The sequence below is a fragment of the Eptatretus burgeri genome, chromosome 11, assembly GCF_056783735.1.
Source record: "Eptatretus burgeri isolate ZD-2024b chromosome 11, Ebu_testis_v1, whole genome shotgun sequence".
Lineage (NCBI taxonomy): Eukaryota > Metazoa > Chordata > Myxini > Myxiniformes > Myxinidae > Eptatretus > Eptatretus burgeri.
Genome location: NC_140971.1, coordinates 82,514,701 through 82,540,767, shown reverse-complemented (window position 1 = coordinate 82,540,767; position 26,067 = coordinate 82,514,701). Strand labels below are relative to the sequence as shown.

Genomic DNA, 26,067 nt, shown 5'->3' with positions numbered 1-26,067 from the left:
TCACTTTCTCTCCCCACCTTACCCAGTCGCACCCAACTGTCCCTGGACTCTGTGTCCTTTTCTCCTGATAATGTAGAGAGCTTGCTGTCAAACCTCGACTCAGATTCTGCAACCGGTCCAGATGGCATCAGCCCACGTGTCCTCAAAGCCTGCTCTTCTGCTCTTGCTCACCCTCTCTCTGTTCTATTCACCCTCTCGTTTGCTCAAGGCCATCTGCTTGGAAATCAGCAAACATCACTGCCCTGCACAAAAAGGTGCAAAAACAGATTCCTGCAACTACAGACCAATCAGCCTTCTCCCAATCATCAGCAAGGTTATGGAATCCATCATCGCTTCAGACATCAAATCCTTCCTCTTCTCCAATGGCTTGATTTCTGGTCATCAATATGGTTTCAGACCAGGTCACTCTACCCTGGATATGCTGCTTCTGCTCTCGCAACAATGGATGGAAGCCCTCAATGCCAGACAGGAAATCCGAGCCGTATCCCTGGATATACCACGTGCTTTTGACAGTCTGGCACCCTGCCCTGCTCACTAAATTCTCTTCCTATGCTATCCAAGGCCATCTCCACTCATGGCTCGCAGACTTCCTCTCCTGTCGCAGTCAACGTGTGGCCCTAAATGGGTTCTTTCATCCCCCCCTTCCTGTCCAGGCTGGAGTTCCTCAAGGTAGCGTTCTGGGCCCTGTTCTTTTTCTGGTTTCCATCAATGATCTCTCCGACTCTCTGGAAAATCCTTTATATCTCTTTGCTGATGACTCCACCCTCTGCCATACCATCGGTCATCCCTCAGACCAGCAAGCAGCAGCTTCTTCGCTCACTGCTGATCTGGATAAAATCACAAGCTGGTCCAACACGTGGAACATGTCTTTCAATCCAGACAAATTTCACACTCTCACGATGTCTCTTCGAAAGGACCGTTTAGACCCCCCCCCCCCCACCATCTACTTTCTCAACAATCCTCTGGAAGAAGTCCTTTCTTTCAAGCTTCTGGGTCTCACTATCTGCCATGACCTTTCCTGGGAAAGCCACATTTCAAACCTCGCCTCCAAAGCCAGTCGCCGACTGGGAATCCTCCATCGTGCAAGGTCTTTCCTCTGCCCACCTGAGCTCCTGACCACTTACAAAGCTTTCGTCTGCAGCCTGATGGAGTACTGCTCTCTGGGCTGGTGCTCCTGCCTCCCACCTTTCTTGGCTTCACGCTGTAGAAACCAAGGCATTTTGGATCATTGGCCTCTCCTGCAATGAGGCTGAGTCTTTGGGCCTCTCACTCTCTCACCGCAGGCAGTTCAGAGTTTTTTTTTCTGTCTTCTACTGTTCTTTTCTGGCCTTGCACCCACTGCTCTGTCTGTCATCTGTCCCCCTCCCCCCCCACCCCCCATAACTCCGCAGGGTGCTCAAGGTCTGCCAGCAACCTCCTTCTGGTGAAACTACCAAAATCAAGAATCGCTGCTCACCTTCATGCTTTCATTCCTCTTTTTTCCCCACCTGTGGAACAAACCCCCACACTCTCTTCAATCCCACTCTTCTCTCCAGGTCTTCAAAATATCTGTTCACCACGATCTCTTATCCCTATCCAAAACCATCATCTTTTTCTGCCCCCATTAATCCACCCCAAACTCACCTTCAAATTCCCTGCTTTCCTTCCTGAAAGTCCCTGTAATGTCCATCTTCTATTCCCCATGTTCCCTGTCCCATCCCTCTCCCTTCCACAGATCTCCAAATGTCTCTGTTCCCCACTATTTTGTCCTTCCCACTCCCTCCGCTCCTGTCTCGTGCCTCCCTTGATGTGCATTGTGTGTTAGCTCTCATACGAGCCTCGACAAGGTATACAAAATAAAAAAGGGACACAAGCCACTCCAAGGCTGATATTGAGGTTTGTGCAGCCGCATCAAGCAACTGCAACGTATGCCCAAAAATAAGACTGCACCTTCGCTATTGAGGAAGGTGATCTCAACCTCGCTCTCAGACAGAGTTCCTCACCAAAGTAAATGGTTGAAGTGTGTCCCATATCGACAACAAAAAACTAAGCTCCAGATAACCAGAAGATTTGAGAAGTGAGCTGGAGCAGAGATGACAAAGGAACCATCATCAATCACTTAGCGTATTCTGCACATTAGGTGGGGGTGGGGGAGGGTGTACGGACAACGTCTCATGGACCAATTGAAAACTTCAAACGAGCGAAGTTGATGACACACCATCACAAATCCCCATGCTTCCCACCTAAAGCAAAGCTTTCCCAGGAATGACGTCATATCAAATTTTGAGTTAAAACCTTTCCATTTTTACCCTTGGTGATCCACGTCCCCCCTCCCCCCCGCCCCCCGAATGTGAACCCAGGGGTCGAATCCAAAACGTTGTTTCATACTTCATGTGTTAGAAAATATCGTTATGTAATCACATTACTTTTGGTAGTTTGACCTTTTGACCCAGGGTGGGGACCCAAGGGGTGGGGCCAGAAATTATCCTGGTATCGCACCTTCTTTCCACATGATTATAACTACCAAGTTTGGTGAATTCCAGCACAACCATTGATGGGGAGATTGTCTGTGCACCATGCTGACGGAGCCTTAGTAGCAACTCGTTGCACAGTTTTCCAAGTCAACGCTGTTTCTGACAGTCAAGCTGTCTGGAGGTTCAGTGACATGACAATAGCAAAACGTCTGTTTTTGAATTATTGTGCCTGATGAACGGCTGTTGCTTTGGTGAGTTAATGCACAGGGGGTGGCAAGTGTTTGAATCTGGTCATATGAGTGGGTCAAAAAGTTTTCCCCTGTGAATAATTTCCAGTGCTGTAATCTTTTATTGCTGTGGTGTTGGGGTAAATGTATAAGCCTGGTATTGGCTTAGTGGTTCGGGTGGCTGGCTTGGGATCTGAGGATCCTGAGTTCAAATCCCCCGTGGCTGTTGAATTAATACCAGGTGGGGTTGACTCTGCCTGTCAACCTTTTGAGGTCGGCAAAATGAGTACCAGCTTGCTGGTATACTGTCGGAGTGGTGACCCGTCCAGGATTGTGCCAAAGAGACTGCTTCGGCAGCACCAACGCTCTGCACAGAGTATGGTCCTGATGGATGGATGGATGGGGAAAATGTGTAACTGGCTGGAAACTACAAAGAAATGGTTTGTCTTATTTTGCTTTGTGATCAGAAAATTTATTTTTATTTGAGGAAAACACAAACAAACAAAAAACTTACTTGTATACAAAGTGCTACAAAATGCTACACTAAAATTTGAGTGTTGGAGTCTATCATTTGGTTAAATGTATGTTGATTAATTATATACCAATTCGAGAGGAGCGGGCTGGTTTTTTTTTATTTTTATTTACGTACGTACATCCGTCCATGCTAATTTTCTCTCCTCATTTTCAGGACTGTACTACTACTATATGGTGGAGGCAATGAAGACGTGGGGCTACAAAAGGAATGTGGATGTCAAAGGAGCTCCGTATGATTGGAGGAAAGCTCCAAGTATGTAAATGGGGTTCACATTGCTTCTTACCCTTATAAGCTACAACATTTGTAACTAGAACGGGCACTCAGTAGAGCGCATACCTTTGCCAACGCTACATTTCCCCCCCCCCACCGAGAAACCGTTGATTGTGATGGTATTTAATCCCATGCCACATCTGCCATCTCATATGTGTTATGGCTTAAAAATTTCATGCTGTTTGACCCTGATTCACGTACATTGTACAATTTCTGTATGAACTCCCTGACCTTTTTCATTTTTTTTTTTTTGGGTGTCGGTGTCAAGTCAATCTGATGACAACTGGTCACATTATAAGAAATCAAATATTACACATCACACGATAGGGAATTGTATTCTAAACATTTTGAATCTACTTGCATGCAAATTGTATAAGAATTGACCGCGTTATGATAAAGGTCGTTGACCCCCCCTGACCTTTGACCCAAACCGCTAACAAAGGTAATGACGTCATTGTGTCATATCGTATATCACAAGATTGGGCATTGAATTCACAACATTTTGGCATTGGTTGCATGCAAATTGGATAGAAATCGACCGCACTATGGCAAAATGACGATTTTGACCTTTTCATGACCTCGACCTTGACCTTTGTACTCTTAATTTTGTCATCGGTATTAGAGTGTGGGGAACAGAACAGTCAACATTTTGGTGTTGGTTTCATGCAAATCGGATAAGAATTGACCGTGTTATGACTAAAACCGCACATTTTGCAATGTCGTGACCCCCCCCCCCGACCTTTGATTCCCAACCGCTAATAAGGGTTATTACGTCATTGTGTCATGTCACATATCACAAGATGGGGCATTGAATTCTGAACATTTTGGCATTAGTTGCATACAAATTGACCGCGCTATGGTAAAAAGATGATTTTGACCTTTTCATGACCTTGACCTTTTACCCGATCGCTCCCAAAATCTAATCAAATGGTCCTCGGATAATAACCAATCATCCCACCAAATTTGCTGCGATTCAGTTCAATACTTTTGGAGTTATGCGAATAATAAACAAACAAACAAACACACATATTCACAAATAAATAAATACACAGCGATCAAAACATAACCTTCGCAATAAAGTTTGCGAAGGTAATAAAATGTCCCGAGTTTATTTTCCATACATAGGCATTGATTGATATATGATTAAGGTGATTCACCACAAATAGGGTGTATATAGTATAGGAACAGAGGAATAATGGGTATAAAATCCAAATCGCACAATAGCATCGCATCTCGTGTGTAAAAAAATGAAATGCTACATAGTAGTCATGTATTGATCTGTGATTGGGTGTCATAGCACCGTGTCCTGTCATTGGTTGAAAAATAAACGGCCATAACTTTGGAACCGCTTGTCCGATTAATATCAAACCTTGAAAAGGCACATCCTCAGGTCCCCAGCAATATTCCTGGCAAGTTTCAATTAGATCGGACCAGGGGTTGTCGAGAAACAGCGGACGCACGCACGCACGCACGCACGCACGCACGCACGCACGCACGCACGCACACACACACACACACACACACACACACACACACACACACACACACACCCACCCCCAAACACACACACACACACACGCACACACACACACACACACACACACACACACACACACAGCTGGAATTATAGATAGATAAATAATATTATGCAGAACAAGGACATCGTCATAATTTTTACGTACATCATTAGGACAGCATAGACAATGGTGAAAAACGCTTATCTGTCTCCTGGAACATGGGTTTTCAAATCGCAAGCTTATTGGTTCAGATGGGAACACTAACAACTGAACCCATTTCGGTTCTTTCCTTATTTTAAACTTAACTACCGCCTTAATTTGATGGTTTGTGTCCATGCACAATGCACATCTTAAAGAATGTTTTTTTTTTTTTTTGTTTGTTTTTTTTTTGTGTGTGCGAAACAAAGTGAGTTGAAGTCTTTTGGTGGTCAAACGGTGTTTGTGATTCAATTTTCCGCAAGCCTGACATTAGGTACAGGTTCTCCATGAATTTTGTCATTTTTTGCTCATTTTTTAATTGGGTCATTAAATTGGGTTTAAAATAGTTTAGAATTGCTGCTGAGGGCATTTGTTTTTTTTTTAAGATTTGTGCAAACCCCTACATTCATTTGGGCACCGGATATTGAATCGGGTCTGTCTCCTAAATGGTTGGGCAGAAATTCACCAAACTTCGTAGTTATGATCAGCATATGGCGTGAAGTTGCATGAGAAATACCGTTTTTGGCCCCATCCTCTGGGTGGGGTCAAAGGTCAGATAAAGAATGCAATTACAGGCACATTTTTCGTTTAAACCTTTTATATGTAATCTACATTTGGAGACTCATGTAATATGTACCTTTTTATTTTTATTTAATTGACCCCGTGTTCATGCCCCAGGAGGTGGGGACTTTGGTTCACAGATGTCAAAGTGGGAAAATAATTTTTAACTCTATTTGATATTTCGGCTTTCCTGATGGAACCTTTTGGAATCTTTCAACTTTGCTTTCGGTGGGAATCATGGGGGATTTGTGATGGTTTCACCATCATCTTGGCTTTCGTTGTTTTTTTTTATTGTAGTTTTCTATCTTTTCAGGCCACCTACTGGTCAGTTGTATTGTTGGACCAATGAGCAAGAAGCTCTGCTTGTATAAATGGTAAATGTTTTTCAAGAGCATAAACTTTGAAATGTGAATAAGAGGAAATAGTTGTCCTTGTTATGGCAGATTTGTCCTTCAGCAATGGTCCAAATGGAAACTAACTTCATACTTGCAGTTGTAATTTGTTTTATTTTATGTTCAGCATTTTGCAAACAAAAATATTACACTTTAATATTGTTTCCCACTGATGTCTTTCTCTTCCCTCATTTATCCTCTTCTCCCTACCTTGTGACTGCATCAGATGAAAATGAGGACTACTTTGTGAAGATGAGGGACATGGTTGAGAAGCTTTACGAAAAGCAAGGCTCTCCGGTCGCCCTTGTGGCCCACAGCATGGGCAACCTGTACACCCTGTATTTTCTCCAGCAGCAGACGCAGGCATGGCGTGATAAATTTGTGCACTCCTTCGTGGCACTTTGCCCACCGTGGAGCGGCGCAGCAAAAACACTACGTGTGCTCATCTCTGGTACACACACACATTCACACGCGCATATGCGCTGGCATCCGTGCGTGCATCTACATCCATATTTTGATCCATTCCTGGCTTTGTCTTTCACCTCCAAAATGTGATTAGGATTTGACCAAGATGACAAAATTGTTACATGATATCTAACCTCCAATCTGAAGAAGAGCTGTTTCTTTATCCACATCAGCTATTTGGTCAAAAATATGAATGTTATTTGCAAAAGAAAATTGTTGTGTCCCCCCTACGTATTTTCCTTTTACTCACCCTGCCCCTCCTCATTATTTCCTCACCTTATCTCTCTCTCTCCCTCTCCCTCTCCCTCTCCCTCTCCCTCGGCATGGTGTCCAACAGGTGACAATAGTAACATCCCAATCATCAGTGCCTTAAAGATCCGCCAACAGCAGCGAACAGCTGTGTCATCCTCATGGTTACTGCCTTATAATACATCGTGGTCCTACAACAAGGTGCTGGTCTCAACACCCAAGGCTAACTACACTAACGGCGACTATGAACGTTTGTATGCTGACATTGGCTTTCCCGAGGGCTGGCTCATGCGCCAGGACACTGAGGGGCTTACTTATTCCCTGAAGGCTCCAGGTGAGTGGGATGAGTTCAAGGCCATTACACTGTGGGTAAAGTTGTTTTTTTTGTTGTTGGTGTGATAAGCATGTAAATTCAAACTGAATTTAACTGGTTTATATGGATTCTGTAAGTTATACACTTGTGAGTGTGCACAAAAATACCTGTCCTCCATGCAGTTGGACTTGAATTTGTATCCTGTGATGTGAATTTTGGTGGAGGTCACACTTTTGGTGTGATTTGTCTATTTGAGAGGGTGTTTCTTCTTGTGGAAGAATAGCCAGCCTGGTTTTCTGAATGTCGATATGAGGTGTTGGCTGCTAAGATGTTTTTAGATCGACACCCGAACACAGACATGGCTCACACTTGTTGTACTAATATTTCACCTCTGTGTATCCCTCAAGGTGTCCCTATACATTGTTTATACGGCACAGGCGTGGAAACTGAGGACTCGTTTGTATACGACGGGGCCTTTCCCAACAAGAATCCGGTGAAGGTGAACCATGTGGACGGAGACGGGACGGTGGCAAAGCACAGCGCCCTTTTGTGCAAGCGCTGGGCATCTCAGCAGAAACAACCTGTCCACGTAAAGGAGATACCGAACACCGAACATGTATCCATGCTTTACAGCAACGAGGCAATTCAGTATCTGAGATCGGTTCTCTTTGGACACCGGTGACCGTGAATGCATCTCCTTTGACTGTTTGTCCTTTTTTTTGTGTCAGTGATTTAATATTCCTCGAAGGTCAGCATTATGTGAGCTTTGGTACAGGTGATGGAGATGTCGAATTGAACTGTGCCATTGGTTTGACTTCCACCATGATGATAACGCTTCTGGCTTCAAGCTTTTTCGAGCTCGAACCATTGAAAATGCTATTTTAAAAAAAACAATGATTACCTCAAATTTGCTTTCCTCTGTGTACTCATTGACCTTTCCAATTTTTCTTATTTGTTTCGTTTTAACAGCAAAGATCCGATGGAGTATGTTCAAACATCCCTTCTGCCTGTATTGTCCCAGTCTTCAGCATGCAGTGTGTGGGAGAGAAAAAAATTAAATAAATGAAAGGAATATTGAACAATGCAAAAGCTCGTCGTGCTATTTGTTGAAGCGACCTCTTGCACACAACGGGCGTTGTATTAATATAGGCCTCCCAGGGGTGCTGTATTCGTTTTACCTCACCTGCATGCGGACACACTCGTGCACCGGCACCCAATCGATGACAAACACTAACTGACTTGCACTCGTGCACGCACCCACCCACTCGCAAACAAGGGTACACAAACCAGCTAAAATAACCTGTCTTTCGGGCGAGGTTAACTCCTGGATCGCAGAGATCAAAACGTTCCTTTTGGTGTACAATTAAGGTAAATAAACATTGCTGTTTGGTACAAAAATAAATAAATTCAGCATCAAATTATATTTTTCAAGACTGCAGATTCTATGAGCTCAATTCAACTTGAGACACATTTCTCTTCTTGCCAATGAAATCTCCAAATTTCTTTGCTGTCACTGAAAGTTCGCTCACTTTTACAAGTGGAATGCCACATTTATCTATGGGACTCCGTGATTTGATAAGACGCCAAAAATGTGTACGGACCTTGAAGTTTCTGTAATAGTCTGCTCATGAAAAGTTCCTGCAACCTGTTCATGGCGTATTTTGTTTCTCACACAGAGCAACTTGGTATTGGATACTCGCTCTCCCAGTTTATTTCCCTTGTCCCCCTCGCCCCTTACGCCTAATAGAGTGCGACTCCAGCAGGTGTGTCACTCACCGCCTGCTTTTCCTATAGGTCACTATACCTTGGTGATCTATGCACCGAAACAGGGGCTAAAAACTTTGTGAGAAACCTGTGGAGGTTTGTACTTTGCACATTGCGTTGTTTTTCCGTTTGCGTTGACTTCTCCGTTGCTGTACGGGTTGAAGCGTGATGTTTGAGATTTTATAACCTGCCATTTCTTGGAGCTGTGACTTGATATATTTTTTTCTTCTTCTTTTAAAAAAACGAAAACAATAACTTACAAGTTACAAAAGCCATCCGTGATGCATGCTGTGTCATTGGGATAACTTATTTTGCTCTGAGCAAATTAACTCTACTGGAGAATGTCAAGTGAGACAAACAGTTCATATCTCATTTAAATCATTTTTGCAATGGGGATGAATGATATGATACTTGTTTGTCCACTGCTGAACTTTGGTCTGCAATCGTTTTGTTTGTAACTTTTGCTGTGAATTATGGTGACTTGCTTGAGCAGGTATATATATGGTTGTGCTTGTGATTGGCAGCTGGCTTTGTCTCATTAAAGTGAACTCGTTGAGGTCTGGCTTTGTTTGATAGCAGTGCGTGTCATGTCTTTAACTTCCCTAACTTGAGCAAAGATTAGCACTCATCTTCTAGAAGAATGGTCTTGCCCCTTGTTGCAATGGTTTGTTATATCTTACGATCAAAATAGTTGTTGATGTAAGTGACTTGTACGAAAAGCAACTTGTGATTTGTGACCGATGGGGGAGAGGCAGGGGAAAGGTGGGGTTAAATGTACAGTTCAGTCAGTCACTGTACCTGGTTTAAAAAATGTTAAGGTTCAGATGTTAAGAAAATTAAAGCAGTGCCTTCTTGGATAATTGTGCCTTTCAATTTGGCATGCAAGAAGGCTTTCTTGACTTTTCAGTTTTTTATATTTTAATTTCTTTGGAAGAATTGACACTCGGCCTATTTAGTATTACTAATGTTCAACAAACGGTACTTACTTACTTACTTTTATTTATTATTGAAAAAAAAAAATAAAGCTCACCTGGAACAAAAATTGAGGGGATGCATTACCCTAAAATGGGAATTTGCTTTCTTGTCCAAAATTACCCACATTACTTTACTTTGAAATTTGACCACAACCATCATCCATGATGTACTAAAGTTTAAAGGCATTAAAAAAAAAACGGGGTCGAAGGGGTCGACGGAGGATTGCCCACCCACCCACAAAAATAGGTATTTGCTTTCTTCTCTGAAAATACACACACGATTCTGATGAAACCTGACCACAACCTTCATCACCGGTGATGTACTAAAGTTTGTTCACAGCATAAAAAAAAAAACGGTTTACCCCCAAAATAGTTATTTACTTTCTTCTCCGTTACATAGTGTTTCCTGGTTATACCACGCGAGTCCAGGGTCATTACCCCAACTCTTATGAAGTGCATCTTTCATGTGAATTGCCATCGCAGCTGCATTTTGTTCATCTGGTGACCAAACAAAAGGGAGATTTATTTATTTATTTATTTATTTATTTTAAATCTTACGAAAATATGCCATTTGGTGTCCTGTCTGTCTGACCGTGATACATTGGGTCATTACTTATCCAATCTCAACCAAACTTGACAGGAGGACTAATTGTTAAACAATGGAGGTTGTAGAAACTTCGTGTGCCCCCACCTCCACGAGGAGGGTTTCTGCCGCAGGTGAAGTCCGTATTAAGATAGGTAAGGGTGGTGTTTTTCCAAGGCCACTTATAAATCAGGGGTTCACTTTTTCATTGTTATTTGATTCTCCAAGGAGTACCAACATGAAGGGCTTGGTACTGACGAAAAATTTTGGCAGCTTCGAGCACGATCATCTTTCCCAAGTGTCTCTCAGCATTGTGCATCTTGCTCTGCAAGCGCTCTCAGAACATCTACTCCAACCAGGACATTTGCAAACTACTTTTGTTAATCCCATCTCCTTATGACCCTCCTTCCTCTTCACTCGCATCCCCTTCGATGTATGCTTTTTTTGTTTTTAATCTTAAGTTATAAACTTTCGATATAATAAATTATATTGTTATAATTTATAAACTTAATTTTGAAATCACAATAATCTTCCCCACACTACTTCGAGCTGAGAAAACCTTTAATGAAAAGCCCTGGTGGGAGTATGCCTTGGAGCTTTCGTCACATCTTTGAGGTACGAATTTGATTTGTTTTTTTTAATTTTTAAACCATGCTTGCATACCAGTTCTGTGAACCCCTTGCTTAGAACACCACCATCATGTTACAGAACAACAATAATACTCATCCCCCTTCCCTAAAGGGTTTTTCCTCTGAGCAAAGGCCATGTTTACATGTATAAATGGCTTATCGTGTTTTATGTTGCACTCCCAGCAGATGTAAATACAGTATTTTAAACCACAACCACGGATGATTACCTTTTTAAACAGTCACCACTACTATAAAAAAAACGGAGGGAGGAACCCTGACTTTCTTGAGGTATTGTATGTTAATGCACCCAAGCCTTGATCTACTGTAATCTATATATTTGAGATGGTAATAATGAACCTTCATGCTGCTCTAGTAGGGAATGGCTGCACAACTCATTAAAATCGGTCATGCTGAAGTATAAAAATTTAACATTTGCTTATACGGGACTTTCAAAGTGACATTCGTCCCAGAATGGTTGATGCACGTGCACAGAAAAAGCGGTCGTCGGGGCATGCTCACGTACATCGTGTGTGAAAGATAAGGATTGTTACTTAAAAGGGTTGACAGCTTCTAAAAGAAGCCAAAAGTACCTGAGAGAAAGGGGTGTGCCTCCACAAGGAAAGATTTGAAAAACTCTCAGCTCCCTGAAGCTACTGAGATCATGCAGCTACCCTGATTGGAGCCTGCTTATGTGGTCAGGAGTTTAGTGCAAGGTCCAAATAACTGGATTGGCATGTTATACCCAAACCTTCTAACATTGCGACCAGTGAGTGGACTTTGAAGTTTGAACCTTGTGGGAGTTGCTCCTGTGAAGATGCTGGCTTGATATATTTAATGGACATCTGCAATTGGAAAGACAATGCCGTGTGCCTTCTAACAAAGTAATGGTGAATAACTCTGACAAAGGATATCGATGAGGTGGAAATACACAAAGCTTGTGCTAATTATATTTAGGTGAGAGCCAGATGTATCAGGCAGCCTTCCCCTAAACACTGTATTTTGAGGTATATGGTTTTGGTTTTCCCCCAAACACCGTATATGGTTTTGAGTGCTTCTGAATACTGATGGGCTTATAAATGCACAGGGTAAGTTTAAAACATTTTCTATTAATCAAGTCGGGGGTGGATTTGGAGCAGTGGCAGCTGAGGTCTGGTTGGCGTTGTTGCTATATAGCCCTGGACTTATCTCTCACAGGCATGCAGCATGGAGACGGTCGATCGATCACCCAGGAGCGACTGATGTACCCTCTCATTTGTGAAGCCAGGGCCATGAGAGATGGGGACCAATCCGTACTGACTGGCTGCGCTGCGCTGACGAATCTGAGCAGCAGGGAAGCATGGGGATGGCTTGACCCATTAACATGCATTCTGGAGTATAACCATCATGAAGCGGCACCCCCCCCCCCCCATAGTTCTGGAGCCAGAAAAAAAACTAGATTTTTGCATCTGTTGCTGAAAAGAGAACCAACTATGTGTATATGTACATTAACAGGAAATGGTAGGAACTCTACCTCATCTAGATATCTCTGTTTTTGTACCTGATTTACATCCAGGAAGAACAATTATGGTTAACCATTTTGAAATTACCACTTGTTTAAATGCTGAAAATTGTCAAATTGTCACTGAGATTTTTGTATCTGCAGGTGAAGAACCCCATCTAGCGGAAGAGAGCTGCTGAAAATGCACACAGTGCGTGCGTGAAAAGCTTTGTTTGCATTCGTACTTCGCAAGTCCCATTCTTCTTTTAAAATGGACTTTCATTTTGTCGAGTCAGCAATCCCATTGAAGGTATTTATTTGGCTAATTTCCATTTTGATGTTCATTTACCACATTCTTTACTTCACCATGTCCATTTATACTTGGGTCCTTAAAACAGGACAAATGGATGGATTTATATCCAGACCATGGGCCCATGTAATTATACTTGGCATCGCTCCAAAGGAGAGGCAATTGTAATCTGTCAGTGTGAGTCCTCCGATTTCAATCGCTCTCGGACTGACAGGATGGTTTAGAGGTATTCACACCAGCCTCTAAGCTGTCTAGCCTGGGTTTGAATCCTGACTCAGCTATAAACTGTCATTCTGGTTTGTCAATGTGTGTACTGTCCCTTGGTTAGACGTTAAACTGGGCGTCCCTTCTCCTGGCAATAGTTGGTGGATGTTTGAGATCCCACGCTGTCCATCGGGAAGAGTAGACAAGCTACAACTGGCACAACCTCAAAATTAAATTCCTGCACTAAATACTGCTGGGGAAGGTAATGGCAAACCACCCAGTGTAACCCTTGCCAAGAAACTGTTGCAGCAGCACAGATGCTCTGAATCAGTATGGTACATCAGAATCAGAATATTAGTATTGGCTCAAATTTAAGATGACCTCTATCGTACTAAAATTGTATAGTTGTACGTAATAAGATGCTATGATTGGCAATCATCATCTTTTTATTCTTCTCAGAATCCTTGTGTACTACTTCCTTTCCCTTTTTTTTTTTTTTGGTTTTTTTGGAAGGTTTTTTGTTGCTGTTGTTGTTGTTGTTGTTGTGCCATCCATTGAATTCCAAATGAAACACTTTAAACTTTAAAAATGGATTCGAGGGAGATAAGTTAATGGTAGTCATTGACCGAGGGTTATTTGTCGAAGAAAGGTGAAACCATGACTACTCAGGCATTTGCATCATCCAAGGCTACTTTTAAACCAAGCTACGCAACAACTACCAACACCACCATGGGTTTGCCACACCACCACCAAATTGACTCCACCCTTGGCTCCAACTTACCCCATCTTTCAGATCAGGAAGCAGCAGCCTAATTTCTCTCTGCAGATCTTGATAGAATCATAAACTGGTAAAACATTTGGAACGTGTCTCTCTCAGGACCAGTGGGCAAACCCTCCCATCTATTTTCTTTGCAATCCTCTACAATTGAAGTTTCAAATTCCTGGGTTTCACCATAATCCATGATCTTTCTTGGTTAAACCACACCTCTAAATTGGCTTCCAAAGCCATTCACGAACTGAAAATCCTCTATCATGTGAAGTCCCTTCCTTAGCACACTTGAACTCTTATGCCTTCAAGGCCTTCAGCCATAACTTGGAAGTACTGCTCCCCCTGCCTCACACCTTGCTCACTGGCCTTTAAGATCAATGGAATCTCCTGTGATGAAGCAGTCTGACTTTCATGTCCGAGACAGGTCGATGATCCGTCTTCTACCACTTCCTTTCTGGTCTTGCACTCTGCTCTTTCCGTGCTGTGTTCTCCCTCCAGGTTTCTGCAGGGTACACAAGGTCTGCCAACTCCCTCCTGATGAAACTCCCAAAATCCAGAATCACTATTCACCCCCACTCATTCATTCCTTTTCTTCCAGCTGTGGAAACTATGTCCACATTCTCTTCAATCTCCTTCCCTCCAACTCTTCAAGAGAGCAGTTCACCACCATCTCAGATCATCCCCAATCCAAAAACACGATCTTTCATCTTTTTATCCCCATTAACTCTCCCCCAGCCCCCTTCTTTACAACTTTCCTGTTTTCCTTTCTGAGAATTTGCTTCTGTTTATCTTTGTCCACCCCTAATCCTAATTATTCCTCTTCAAGCTATTTCTATATTTTGTTCAACCCTGCTGTTTCCCCGTCTCCTTCTGCTGCTGCCTTTGTTTTGTTGCGTCATCCGTTCCATGGTCTAGCTCCTCCACGAGCCTCGACTGCATGAGCAAAAAAACCAAAGGTATATAAATCCCATTCTTGCTTCTGCCTCTGATCCTTTCCTCAAGCTATTCAAAATATCCTCCAAATGGCAGTCAAATGTGAATAATCCATATAAGGATGCTAGTTATGCAGAACTGCATTTACTCCCATAGTTGGGGGGGGGGGGAAGGGATGAATGTCACTGCAGGCATATTTATTTCTTTATTCGGCAGATGCTGAGCGAAGTGAGGTTGTTGCCGTCAATTCCTAAAATGTGAATCACCCTGCAACCGATGCCTACAGAAAACGGACTTTTTGGAACGCTGGCCGCATTTTCCATCCAATCGGGTAACTTTGTTAAAATTATAAATTCTCCATTGGAAGGTGCTCCCATATGTTGTTTTGTGTCAATCGCTCGAGCGGTTGTGGAGAAAACAAATTTAAAGGTGAAAAAGTGAGGGCCTCGGACAACGTTCCACATCATGGTCAAGGATGGTTGTGGATGCCTATCACTAATATATAAATTCGTTGAAATAAGTTTCATCCACAGCAATAATTAATGGAACAACTCAACCCACGCAGTCTTGAGAAACGAGGACACAGGTGGGGTTTGCGAACAGCAAATTTGGTTGCTTGTGGTGATGTAAAATGCCATAATATTTTGTCTGTCCTGCCAACCTTGAAGGGTTTTGAAAGTTCCAAAAAGGCAATTTGTGCTCTTCATTGTTCAATCAATTAATTATCCTTACTATAATTCACGGACCAGTGTTTGTCACACTATTTCTCCTACAGTTCTGGGCTGATTACATTCAGACTTGCTAAATATGATCAGCCTGACTCCAATTAGTGTAAAGGGGTGTTTTTTTTTTTTTTTAATCTTTGCCGATGGTCTTGGGGCAGGGGACGCAAATTCTCGATGTAAATATGCACCGTGGAGCACCACCTCCAGGTGGGGGAGGGTATTACAAGTCCCACCATTTACAGTACAGCATTCCTGACCCCATGTTTTCCAGTGCTGCGAGGTGTTTTTGAATTATAAGCAGTAGGTATGTTTTTGCTTCATGCACATAACCCGGGTTTTTTTTTTTTTTTTTTTTGCTTATGCAGAGCTGTCGGTTGCTGATACACCACCCAAATTAAGGTGCGTCAGAAGAACGTGTTGCATGCTTGGAACACAATCACCCATCGGGTGGGTACTCCACTCGTCCAAGTCAATTAAAATAAGAGATTTTAAAGGAAGTTGGGAAAAAATTTTTGGAATTTCATGGCAATTGACACAGCTTCTTACACCACCCTGCCTTATTGAATACATTACATTTGTTATTTGTGCCTGTTTGTGTCCTTTATGTCTAAAAACTATGTTTGGCAGGAAAACAAGATTGAAAATCAATCCAAACAGCAGACAGGCAGTTTAAAAAAAAAAGACCCGTATCTTGCCAAAAGGTGACCGTGTGACTTCTTTAAGGTCACACTGAGGTGAACAGAGCTGCAATCCACCAGGAGCGATTCCTTGAGGAATATCTGCCTACGAGAGATTCCCATGAGAATCGTTCTCCAGTGTAACCATGAAAAAAAAAAAAAACCAATGTCACCCCCAGGGTGACCAGTATCTTTCCAAAATGTGAACATGAGTGACTTATTTATTCGGTTAAAGTTACTCAAAAAATAAGGGTTTCGTCGACCTTGATGCTTGACCTTGACCTTTATTTTCGTACCGTTAATGGTATCTCTCCAGGACTGTTGTACATGAAATATTAAGAGATTTTGATGAGAACTGAGGAAATAAAATTTTCATGAAAAATCCGTTTTGTCGTCATGACGTCATCAAATGACGTCTTAGCGTCAAACCTTTGACAGATCTGGAAAGCACTTATCAAGCACTTTCATGAGGTATTACTCGATATGGTATCCAAGATTTCAAAATTTGACCTTGGAGTCAAAAACTTTCGACCTCCAGCGCTAACCATGAAGGTCAAGGCCAATCGCCACCAAAAATTAATCGGCTGAGCGCCAGACCATGAACTATATTCCCAGACGATCCGTTTGAAGACTATCCAATCAAAATTACTCAAAAAATAAGGGTTTTGTCGACTGCCCTGATTTGCGACAAAGTGACCTTGACCTTTGACCTTGAAAATTTTATGCGCTGAAAGGGACCTCTATAGGACTCTGATATGCGAAGTTACAAAAATTTCCAATGATAACTGTGCTCTGCAGAGTGATCGATACGTGATTACAGACAAAAAAAAAAAAACAAGAAAAAAAACCAAAAAAAAAACCATACAAGCAGACTCACATATCTTGCAAAAACTTCGTTTTGGCAAGATAATAAAGAAAACTCACTCCTCTGCACATGGGTGATCAGGATGCATTCAGAACCAAAGTACTGCTAAACTGCAGGTTTGTTTTCCGATTTGTGTTCAAAATACAACACTCAACTTAAATCAAGTTTGTAAACAGACACAAAGTGAACCAACGACTTAACCCCACTTTTCAGGTGCATGGGGAAATTTAATCACCACTGCTAAGAATATCTCCCAGTTCCTTTTTTTTAAACCATTAACTTCCACTGAACAAACTTCAGCAACACCTCCCTGAAAGCCTCGGTGTGTAAACATTACTCTGCTCTCCCTTTCATATCGTGTGGACAATCGTCAGAGCATGCTCGAAATGCCAAATGAACAGGTTTTCATCACAACAATCACTGAGGCTTATCGACGACGAAGGCAACAACTCATTTTGAGAGATTTTTTAATTCCATTTCTGGTGTGCTGGGGATACAGAGATGTTTATATGCCACAATTTGGTCCATGATAGTATGTCACACACTCAGGATTAAGCTACGTTGGAAATCTATATGCATAATAAATACAGAAAAGCAGAGTATAAACATCACTCATACATCTTCCACATTCATACCAACACAGCACTTTACCAGTTATGATGTATTGTTTAACTTGGATGAAATTAACAGTCACAAAGACTGCATAGTATTTCGGTGAAGTACTCCGGTGAGTTTTCTTTATCTGCTGTGATGGAATTCCAGCCAAGTCAAAAGGTGCTCGGGTGCTGCATGATACGAGGAGGAGGGGGGAGGGGGGGAGCAGAAGAAGAAAAAGACCACATATGCTTCTTACTATACAACGGTCATATTTAAAATGGCACTTCCATAAGGTATTTATATAACCGACAGAAAACAAACATTTCTAAGAGGAATCCAATGGACTCCCTCGATGTACAGAAACACTGAATGCAAAGCTTTATACATGACAAAATAAATAAAATAAAATAACCTTGAAATTTGCTCGAGCAGGCTTTGTGGGTCAGTTGTACAAACGATGATAGGATGTTGAAACTTGCCAAGGAATGGCGATGTGGAGTGACCTGCCGCACGACGCCAGTCGATGGCATATCACTTGGCGAAATCGCCTGCGCTTCTGACAGCGCCAGTCGGCGTCGGCAAGGATGAGGTTACCTGAGCCGAGGCCCAACCAGGCCTCGCTTGGTCACAGTGCTTTCCAAAAAAGAGGTGTGAATTGGTGGCACGTCAACGTACAAGTGGGTGGGACAAATGCCCATCAAAAGGACATGCCAAACCCTGAGAATAAAACAAGTGTACGGGCAACTTTTGGTTAAAAGTGCAGCGCTGCAGTGATTGAAATTTGTAGGGAGGGAGGGGGAGGTGGAGGGCAGGGAAAATAATAACATACAATAAAATTAAAGGTAGAGACCTGCAAAAAGAAAATGTGGTCATTCATTTGTCAGGATACAAAAACAGCTCATCACGACAAGGTTGAACAAGCTCAGCTTCGTATGCCTCAGTTTATACCACCAAAAAGTTACAGATTTGATGTTCACAATGTTATATTAAAAATAACAATTGGATGCAGTGTTTCTGTGTGAGCGTATAATATATGAAACATTGAAAACAGACACTTTAGTGTTTGTCCTCGCATACAGTTAGTCTTGCCTTGAAAAACGAGAATGCTACGGTGGAACGAGCAAGTTGATTTGGACGACAACTGAAGTTAGAACACATACGGCCTTCCCTTTAAAAAAAAATAAAAAAAATAAAAAAAACGATCCCGAACAGTATTTCATTCTCATCACATCATCCTTTTCACTTCAATTCCATTCCAAACAAGTGCTCTTGGATATGGCGCATAAAGCCACAAGAAGAAAAAGAAAATTGGCAAAAGGTGGATTCATGGACGAGGAAATAAGTCACTTTTATGACCACTGAGCATGTCTCACACCACTTGGCAGCAGGTAACGTATCCACATACAAGGCCTTCACAAGGAGCCGTTGAGCTGGAACCATCTGCATTCTCCCACAGGCCCAACCGACGAAGAAGTCCTTGCTTGAGGCCTTCTCTAAGTGCAGCTCCTGCAGCCATGGCGCAACTTTCCAAATCCAGCAAAGAACTCTCACTACTGCAGCGTCGCAGAGGCCCTTCATTTCGCCATGTTTTGGAGATTCCTTGCATCCCTGTGGAAGTGGCCCCACCCTTGGAGCCAGTGACACCTGCCAACTTTGCACATGTCGGCACAGAATCCAGGCAAGCTTCACCCTCGCTAAAGCGCCGACCCCTATGTTCGGCTGCCTTCTGCCTGGCTATATCATCTGAGCGTTCACTTGATGCAGATGGAGTTTCCATCATTCCAAGGCAACCTTTTCTACACCCAGTCGAAGGAATGTTTCGGCACGATGACCATACTGCACCTCCACCACTGCCTCCACCCCCACCTGCACCAAATGCGTCGCCAGCTTCACCGACGTTTCCTCCCCGACCCTCATTGCTCCCTCGCTTCTCACCTCCCTGATCGTCAGAATCACCCCGACGCCCACTTGGGCCCAGTCCACCACCTCCAGAACCGGGTGGGCCATCCCCACGATGCTCCTTTTCTGCAGTTCCACCAGTTGCTGCTCCAGTACTTGTGTTATTGTTCTGATCATCATCGCTAGTCTCAGAGCTGCTGCAGCTGGAGGCACGACCAGGTGGGCCGTGTGAGCGTCTAGTGCCACGTGCATAGCGACGATGAACAGGTGCAGGTGAGGCGAGGCTTAACCGAAGACGGCTTAGCTTTGGAGGTAAGGCACGGCCGAGCTCTTCGTCGGACTCACCACCATCCTCTGCCTCCTCACTGATCTGGTTGAGCAGTGGTGCACTTTTACGAGAGGTCAAGCGGTTTGTAGTTGAGGCTCGGGCCCGAAGAATAATGGGAGTGGACGACGGCAGACTGGTTCCAGATGCTAACATTTCCTCAGCATCTGGTGTCCCAGCATCCTCCTCAAAAGTGCCGAGTGTAAAGAGCACAGTCTTGCGAGCACTACCACTGCACAAACATCCATCCACTACATCTCCTTGCAGAGCTCCCAATTCTCCAAGGCCAGTGGGCTCTGTTTCGGTGAATAGAGAGCCAGGAGATGGACCTGAGGGAGACGGCAAAGCCACTGTAGCTGGCTGCAGCACGGTCGGTGGTGAAAGCTCCTGAATTTCCTGTGTTACATGTATCCTGGCAGGCCAGGATTGCCTGCAGGAAATGAAAGTCAGATTATTGACAACAAACACACCACGACTGATTCATCTTCTTTCACTCACTTTCCTTACATTTTACAGATCTGCTCAAATACAACTCAAGCCAATGATAATGTCAAACCATAAATCGAACAAACACCAAAGGTTTTACCATCACTTGTAGCTATGTAGTCTATACGAAAAAAATATCAGGGTACGTGTCTCCTCCATAACTCCAAAACCATGAAACCTCATGGCCTGAAACTTTGCATGCAGACAAAGGGAACGCCTTTGCATGAGTGAAAATTGGGTGTTTGGGTTAATTAAAACACCCCTTCTGAAGATAATTCACATCCTTATTTAATTATATCCTTAAGCAAGATGTAACCTAGCGGTTGGTCAGCCCTTTGTCGGCTTGCTGGGGTCTGAATTCGCCATTTTGTTCGGCCAAGTCAAACATGATTTGATTTGGAAACACGATCCACTCTCACAGACTAATTACAGTATATAATCGAAATATTATATGTGATTTGAGAATTGGATCTCGTGGACTAAATAAGTGTCGATGACGTTGTGCAAAGTCCTTCCACGGCACACCTGAACTTCTCACCACTTACAAGTACAATTTGGAGTACTGCTCTCGCCTCTGGGGTGGTGCTCCTGCCTCACACTGAGCTTGACCATGCTGTGGAAACCAAGGCTTTTATAATCATTGGTATCTCCCGCGATGAGGCTGAGTCTTTGGGTCTCTCACTCTTTCATCGGAGGCAGGTCAGCAGTCTTTCTGTCTTCTACCGTTTCCTCTCCGGCCTTGCCTCCACCTGCTCTGTCTGTGATCTGTCCCCCCTATATTTCCTCAGGGCACTCAAGGTCTGCGAAAAACCTCCCTTCTGGTGAAACTGTCAAAATCAAGAATCACTGCTCACCTTCACTCTTTCATTCCTCTTTTTCCCCACCTCTGGAATAAACTCCCACACTCTCTTCAATCCCAATCCTCCCTCAAGGTCTTCAAAACAACTGTTCACCACCATCTCATATGTTCTCCCATTCAAAATCTTGATCTTTCTTACCCCCGTTAATCCACTCCAAACCCACCTCCTTCCCTGCTTTCCTTTCTGAAAGTCCCTGTAATACATCTTGTTTATCCTGTGTACCCCACCCCATCCCTCTCCCTTCCACAGATCGACTAATGTCTCTGTTCCTCACTATTTTGTGCTTCCCTCTCCCACCCCTCTTGTAATATGCTTCTGTGTATTCGCTCTTACACTAGCCTCGACTTGGTATACCAAAAAAAAAAAAAAAAAAAAAAAATATTGCCTACAAAAAAATAGATGGACGGATGATGGATTGGTCAGTCGGTCTGTCAGTCAGACGGAGCTCATTTTAATGTCCTCCGTCTCCGACATAGTCGGAGGGGCGGGAGACAAAAATAATATTACTGTAACTAGAAGCACCCGCTCCCTACGGGAGCCGTCAAGGGGGTCATGTAATTATATTTATGCTTATTTTACTCCAAGGGGTCCCAGGATTATACACCCAAAAAATGGCAGCGATCGGTTCAGCCATTTTTGTGGTACCTGGGAACAGACAGACGGATAGACGGTGAATTCTAGTAAGATGTCCCCCGTCTCCGACATAGTCGGAGGGCGGGAGACAAAAAATAACATTACTGTAATAACTGCATGGGCTGGCAAGATGTCCCAGAGATGTGTATACTCACATCCGAGTTGTCTAGCCTGGGTTTCAATCTCGACCCAGAGTCATCACCGGCACCCTGGTCAAAATTCCAAATTATTTGCACCTTTAGTTAAGCGTCAGGCATGGCCAGTCGGTTTGGCAAGGACTTGGGCCAATAACATTTCCCGCATGCCAAACCTCACGATAAAGTGCGAATAATTAAAGCAACAGTAGTAGATTACTGCTTATACCAAAAGCCTGAAACATGGCCAAAGGAAATGCACATTAAATGTATGTAGTATCAAACTATAATATGATAAGTGTCTGTATATTTGTTTGACCTCGATGCACTCCTGAACCGCTAGACCAAATGAGTTTAAAGCCGCTGGTTGTACTTGGATTGTGCGGTAAAAGGGGTTGTAGGCGGTTTAAAAAAAAAAAATCATAGTTCTAGAGGTTCAGAGTGGGGGCAGGACCACAATTCTATCTTTTTACTGTAGGCCTGGAGTGGTGTATAATGCCGCGACCTAATACTGGGAGTGGTGCATAGCAAGGGAATTAACCATCACATCCATAATCCTTCACATAAATAACTTTGTTTTTTTATCCATAAATTTTAATTAATTAACAAATCATCACATCCATAACTCTGGGTGAATTAACCCATCTGTAAGGACTGGTTCTTTGCTAGTCATTGTAATACACATGGATCCCATTAAACATGAGAAATCATGATGTAGTCCAAGCTTTATATGGATGCCGCTGTCCTCAAAGCATTAAAGGCAATGAAGTAGTGTTTGTGACATCCATTTAGGTGAGTTAGAAAGCATCCCTCCCTCAAAGCGGTTCTTTATAATATCCAGGTCATTCTTGATAGAAAAATAAACCGTGCCTCCAGAGCAATGCCAATGCGAGTGCATGGTGTATTTTCCACTTTTAACTTTGTCACTCAGCAATTGTTCAGGGGATAGCATATCTGCAGTATAGCCATATAGACAATTGCCTGAATTTGACAAAAACATCTTTAAATCGGGCCTCGAGAAGACATTGCGCAGATAATGTAATTGCGCTACCCATATTTTAAGGATGAGCACAGAAAAGCAGCAAATTATTGTGTCGGCGAAGCAAGCCGAGTCTGCAGTGTCAGGACGACCAGCCAGGCCTCCAGTGCTGAGGAACATACCTGTATTGTACTTTACTGAGTGTGCTGGAGCCACTTAACCGCTGGCTGTGCAGCTGCTTTTCCATCTTGTCCTTGAGAACACGCTCAGCCAATAGGAAGTACGTGGCTGTGATGTGATTGTAACGGTTTGCTTCCAGAGCCCTACACAGACAGACAGACACACCATATTTAGAAACAGTATATACACCTCACAATTTAATACATCGAAAACACAGCAAATTAAAATAATCCTACAAATTTTAAGTTCCAGGCTGGAAGTGCAGACCCTTATCAGCAAAGGCCACCAGTTGATGGTACAATACAAACACATACTCAGGTTATACATCGGGGAAGCACAGAGCCCAGAATTGCCATGTGATAGACCATTATACATCGTCTGTACAAGTGATTTATTTTTAATGTCCTCTACCCAAACAAATACTTTAAAGTTTTGCATACAAGAACCATTTCCAGTAGCACAGGAATCGGTGCCGTTATAAAGGGCCAGACACAGGACAGAGTACATGCACATGTGAGAGTACAATGGGGACTGAACAACAAACTGCTCTCTCAGAATCGTTTTGGTGCTACTACTACTACAACTACTACTACATTTTTGTGGGGTTTGCCGAAGGAAGTTTTTGGCCCAAATCTTTCATGAACCGGTTGGCCAGGCCTGATGCTCGAATAAGTAGTCAGGGTAGGAACTTAGAATTTTGCCATGGTGCCAGCAATAGCACGAAGCAGCAGTAACACTATTGTGGACGGTGCAAAGAGTGCGAGTTTATCCCAAGACCTAAAATGAATTTTCGTCGTCTTTTGTATCCAGCGCAAGGCTGGAGGCTGAGGATGTGCCGCTTATGCAATGCCTGCTGCTGGTTAGGGCAGAAATTGGGAATTTGTTCAATGTGCCAGCGATGGCTCGCCTACTCTTCGCGAAGGACACCGTGGGATCTATAACGTCCACCAACTAATGCTGTCAGATGAGACGCCCAGTTCAACGTCCAGCTGAGTGATGGCACACACATTGATGCATCTCTCTCACACACACACACACACACACACACACACACACACACACACACACACACACACACACACACACACACACACACACACACACACACACACACACACACACACACACACACACACGGTGCATGCTCATCGACAGTAACGTAGAGGAAGACAACCAATCAATTACCTTGATGCAATAAATAAATACAATAACATTAACGACGAAGTGGCACTTTAGCCTTATGAGTAATTACATAGATTTGATTGCAGCTCTCGAAGGAACTAAACTGCATTACCTTAATCAAAGGAAATTAAAATAAATCGAACCATGTGCAGTGTATTGAAAAATTCCAACTTACTTCGTGGCCCAAAATAACAGCTCATACCACATCGAAATGAAAATCTAACATTCTACTTCCTTTTATTGAAGCAAATCAACTATACAAAATACTTCCACTATTAGCATTTTTGCATTTCGAATGAACAACTAAAATAAAAATGTTCTCCGCACCGAATAAGGAACCATCTCAAAATTGTTGGAGCAATTCGTATAATTTCCTCGGAGCACAAAATAGGTTCCGATGGTGAAATTCTACAATTGTGTAAACGAGATCAAACTCACTCGATAATCTCTTCTCTTTCGGCGATGTTGCCAAGCACCATACGCTGGACGATGCTGCTGTGCTCGTCGTCAGATAGGCTCTTGTGCGACACGAGCGGTGTGGTGAGTTTTAGAGCAGGTGAGGGATCAATCCCACACAACCAGGGATGAGAGGCAACATCGTCCAGCATGGCACGCCGTTTTGGCTCACGCTGGAGCATCCGAGCTATCAAGCTGGTGGATGGAAAAGTGAAGGCCAGACAAGAACAACAGTTTTTTTGAGATATCTCTTGGAAAATGCTAACTGAATAATCTTGTTTAATAATGACATTTTTTGCTTGATTAATGAAGAATGTTAGAAACCATGCAAGAACTGGCATCCTGTCAAAAAATACTGGATGATGATGATGGAGATGAAGAAGAAGACGACAGAGAAGATGATGATGAAGATGATGAAGAAGAAGAATAAAGAAGGAAGAGGAGAAACTTGAAAGCCAGCAAAATTAACTCTTAAAAATGCATGACTGTGTTGATGGCCAATGACAACCAGAATTACAATGGATCAGTTTAAAATACCGAGTGGCCCAGAAGTAATAGGGCAGTTGCTGGAACAAGTCACTACAATTTCATTGTTATTTTACAATTTGTCATCATTTGTATTATTTTGATTTTTCATTGATGTTATTAATTGATGATTATTTTGATTGCAGAATCCCCAAAAGTGGAAGATTTGAACCGTGAAGGATCTTTTTCTGCTTAAATGGGGATTCTCCGACTGCATTGTTACTTCTGGGCCACCCCGGACGTACAACAAATAATAAAAAAAAATAATGTAAAGGGAGAAAAATTAATGGCAATGATGGAAATTGAAAATGCAAATATAAATGCTGCAAAGTCGATCGGTTAAACTTATCAAGAAAATAGATGGGACAAGATAGAATGGAAGTTTACCCTCAAAGCACACCCCTATACCACACCCACCCTCCCCAACACTTTCACGACACTAATTGAGGTCTCATTCTGTGAAAATATTTTGGTTACATTCAATTTCATCAATTATTTTCAGCCAAAAAAATAAACAAACAACAAGAAGATGTGCGGTGCAAATAATTGGTGGATTAATTTAATGACCAAATATGCAACTCCACTTCAAATTTCAAGCCGATCGGATGAAAAGTGACAATTCACGAAATCCGGTCGATGTTGACCTCAAAAATAATTGGTGCTTGAATTCAGTGACCTGAAATAAAAATCCTTTTCAAATTTCAAGTTAATCGGATGAAAA

At 42.8% G+C, this 26,067-nt stretch overlaps 3 protein-coding genes across 11 annotated transcripts in view; 2 read left to right on the top strand and 1 right to left on the bottom strand.

Annotated features, from left to right (window-relative positions):
- The window catches only part of LOC147017495 ((Lyso)-N-acylphosphatidylethanolamine lipase-like), a 179,648-nt gene that overhangs the window by 17,781 nt on the left and 135,800 nt on the right, over positions 1-26,067 (top strand). The gene's annotated exons all lie outside the window — the stretch shown is intronic.
- Positions 3,310-9,500, top strand: PLA2G15 (phospholipase A2 group XV). The gene is made up of 4 exons (XM_085847196.1): positions 3,310-3,467; positions 6,380-6,604; positions 6,956-7,201; positions 7,588-9,500. Exons 1-4 carry the CDS (start codon positions 3,386-3,388, stop codon positions 7,860-7,862), a joined length of 828 nt encoding a protein of 275 aa, XP_085703322.1. The 5' UTR covers positions 3,310-3,385; the 3' UTR covers positions 7,863-9,500.
- Positions 17,541-26,067, bottom strand: part of LOC147017497 (SNF-related serine/threonine-protein kinase-like) — a 75,421-nt gene continuing 66,894 nt past the window's right edge. Inside the window, exons 4-7 of one of the 2 annotated variants that reach the window (XR_015049528.1) lie at positions 24,804-25,016; positions 23,186-23,326; positions 18,100-20,341; positions 17,541-17,875 (exon numbers count right to left, since the gene is read on the bottom strand). Coding sequence is in view for 1 of the 2 variants with exons in the window: in XM_085847195.1 (XP_085703321.1) it covers positions 19,057-20,341; positions 23,186-23,326; positions 24,804-25,016 (1,639 nt within the window). In the remaining variant the exon portion in view is untranslated. Of the gene's footprint in view, positions 20,342-23,185; positions 23,327-24,803; positions 25,017-26,067 lie in introns of both variants that reach the window. The other variant, XM_085847195.1, reaches the window with a different exon arrangement.

Excerpts from the sequence above, each read along its gene's own strand:
- PLA2G15 (XM_085847196.1), top strand. The coding sequence starts at position 3,386 with ATGGTGGAGGCAATGAAGACGTGGGGCTACAAAAGGAATGTGGATGTC. Across the intron at positions 6,605-6,955 it reads ACTACGTGTGCTCATCTCTG|GTGACAATAGTAACATCCCA; the intron begins GTACACACACAC and ends GGTGTCCAACAG. Across the intron at positions 7,202-7,587 it reads TTATTCCCTGAAGGCTCCAG|GTGTCCCTATACATTGTTTA; the intron begins GTGAGTGGGATG and ends GTATCCCTCAAG.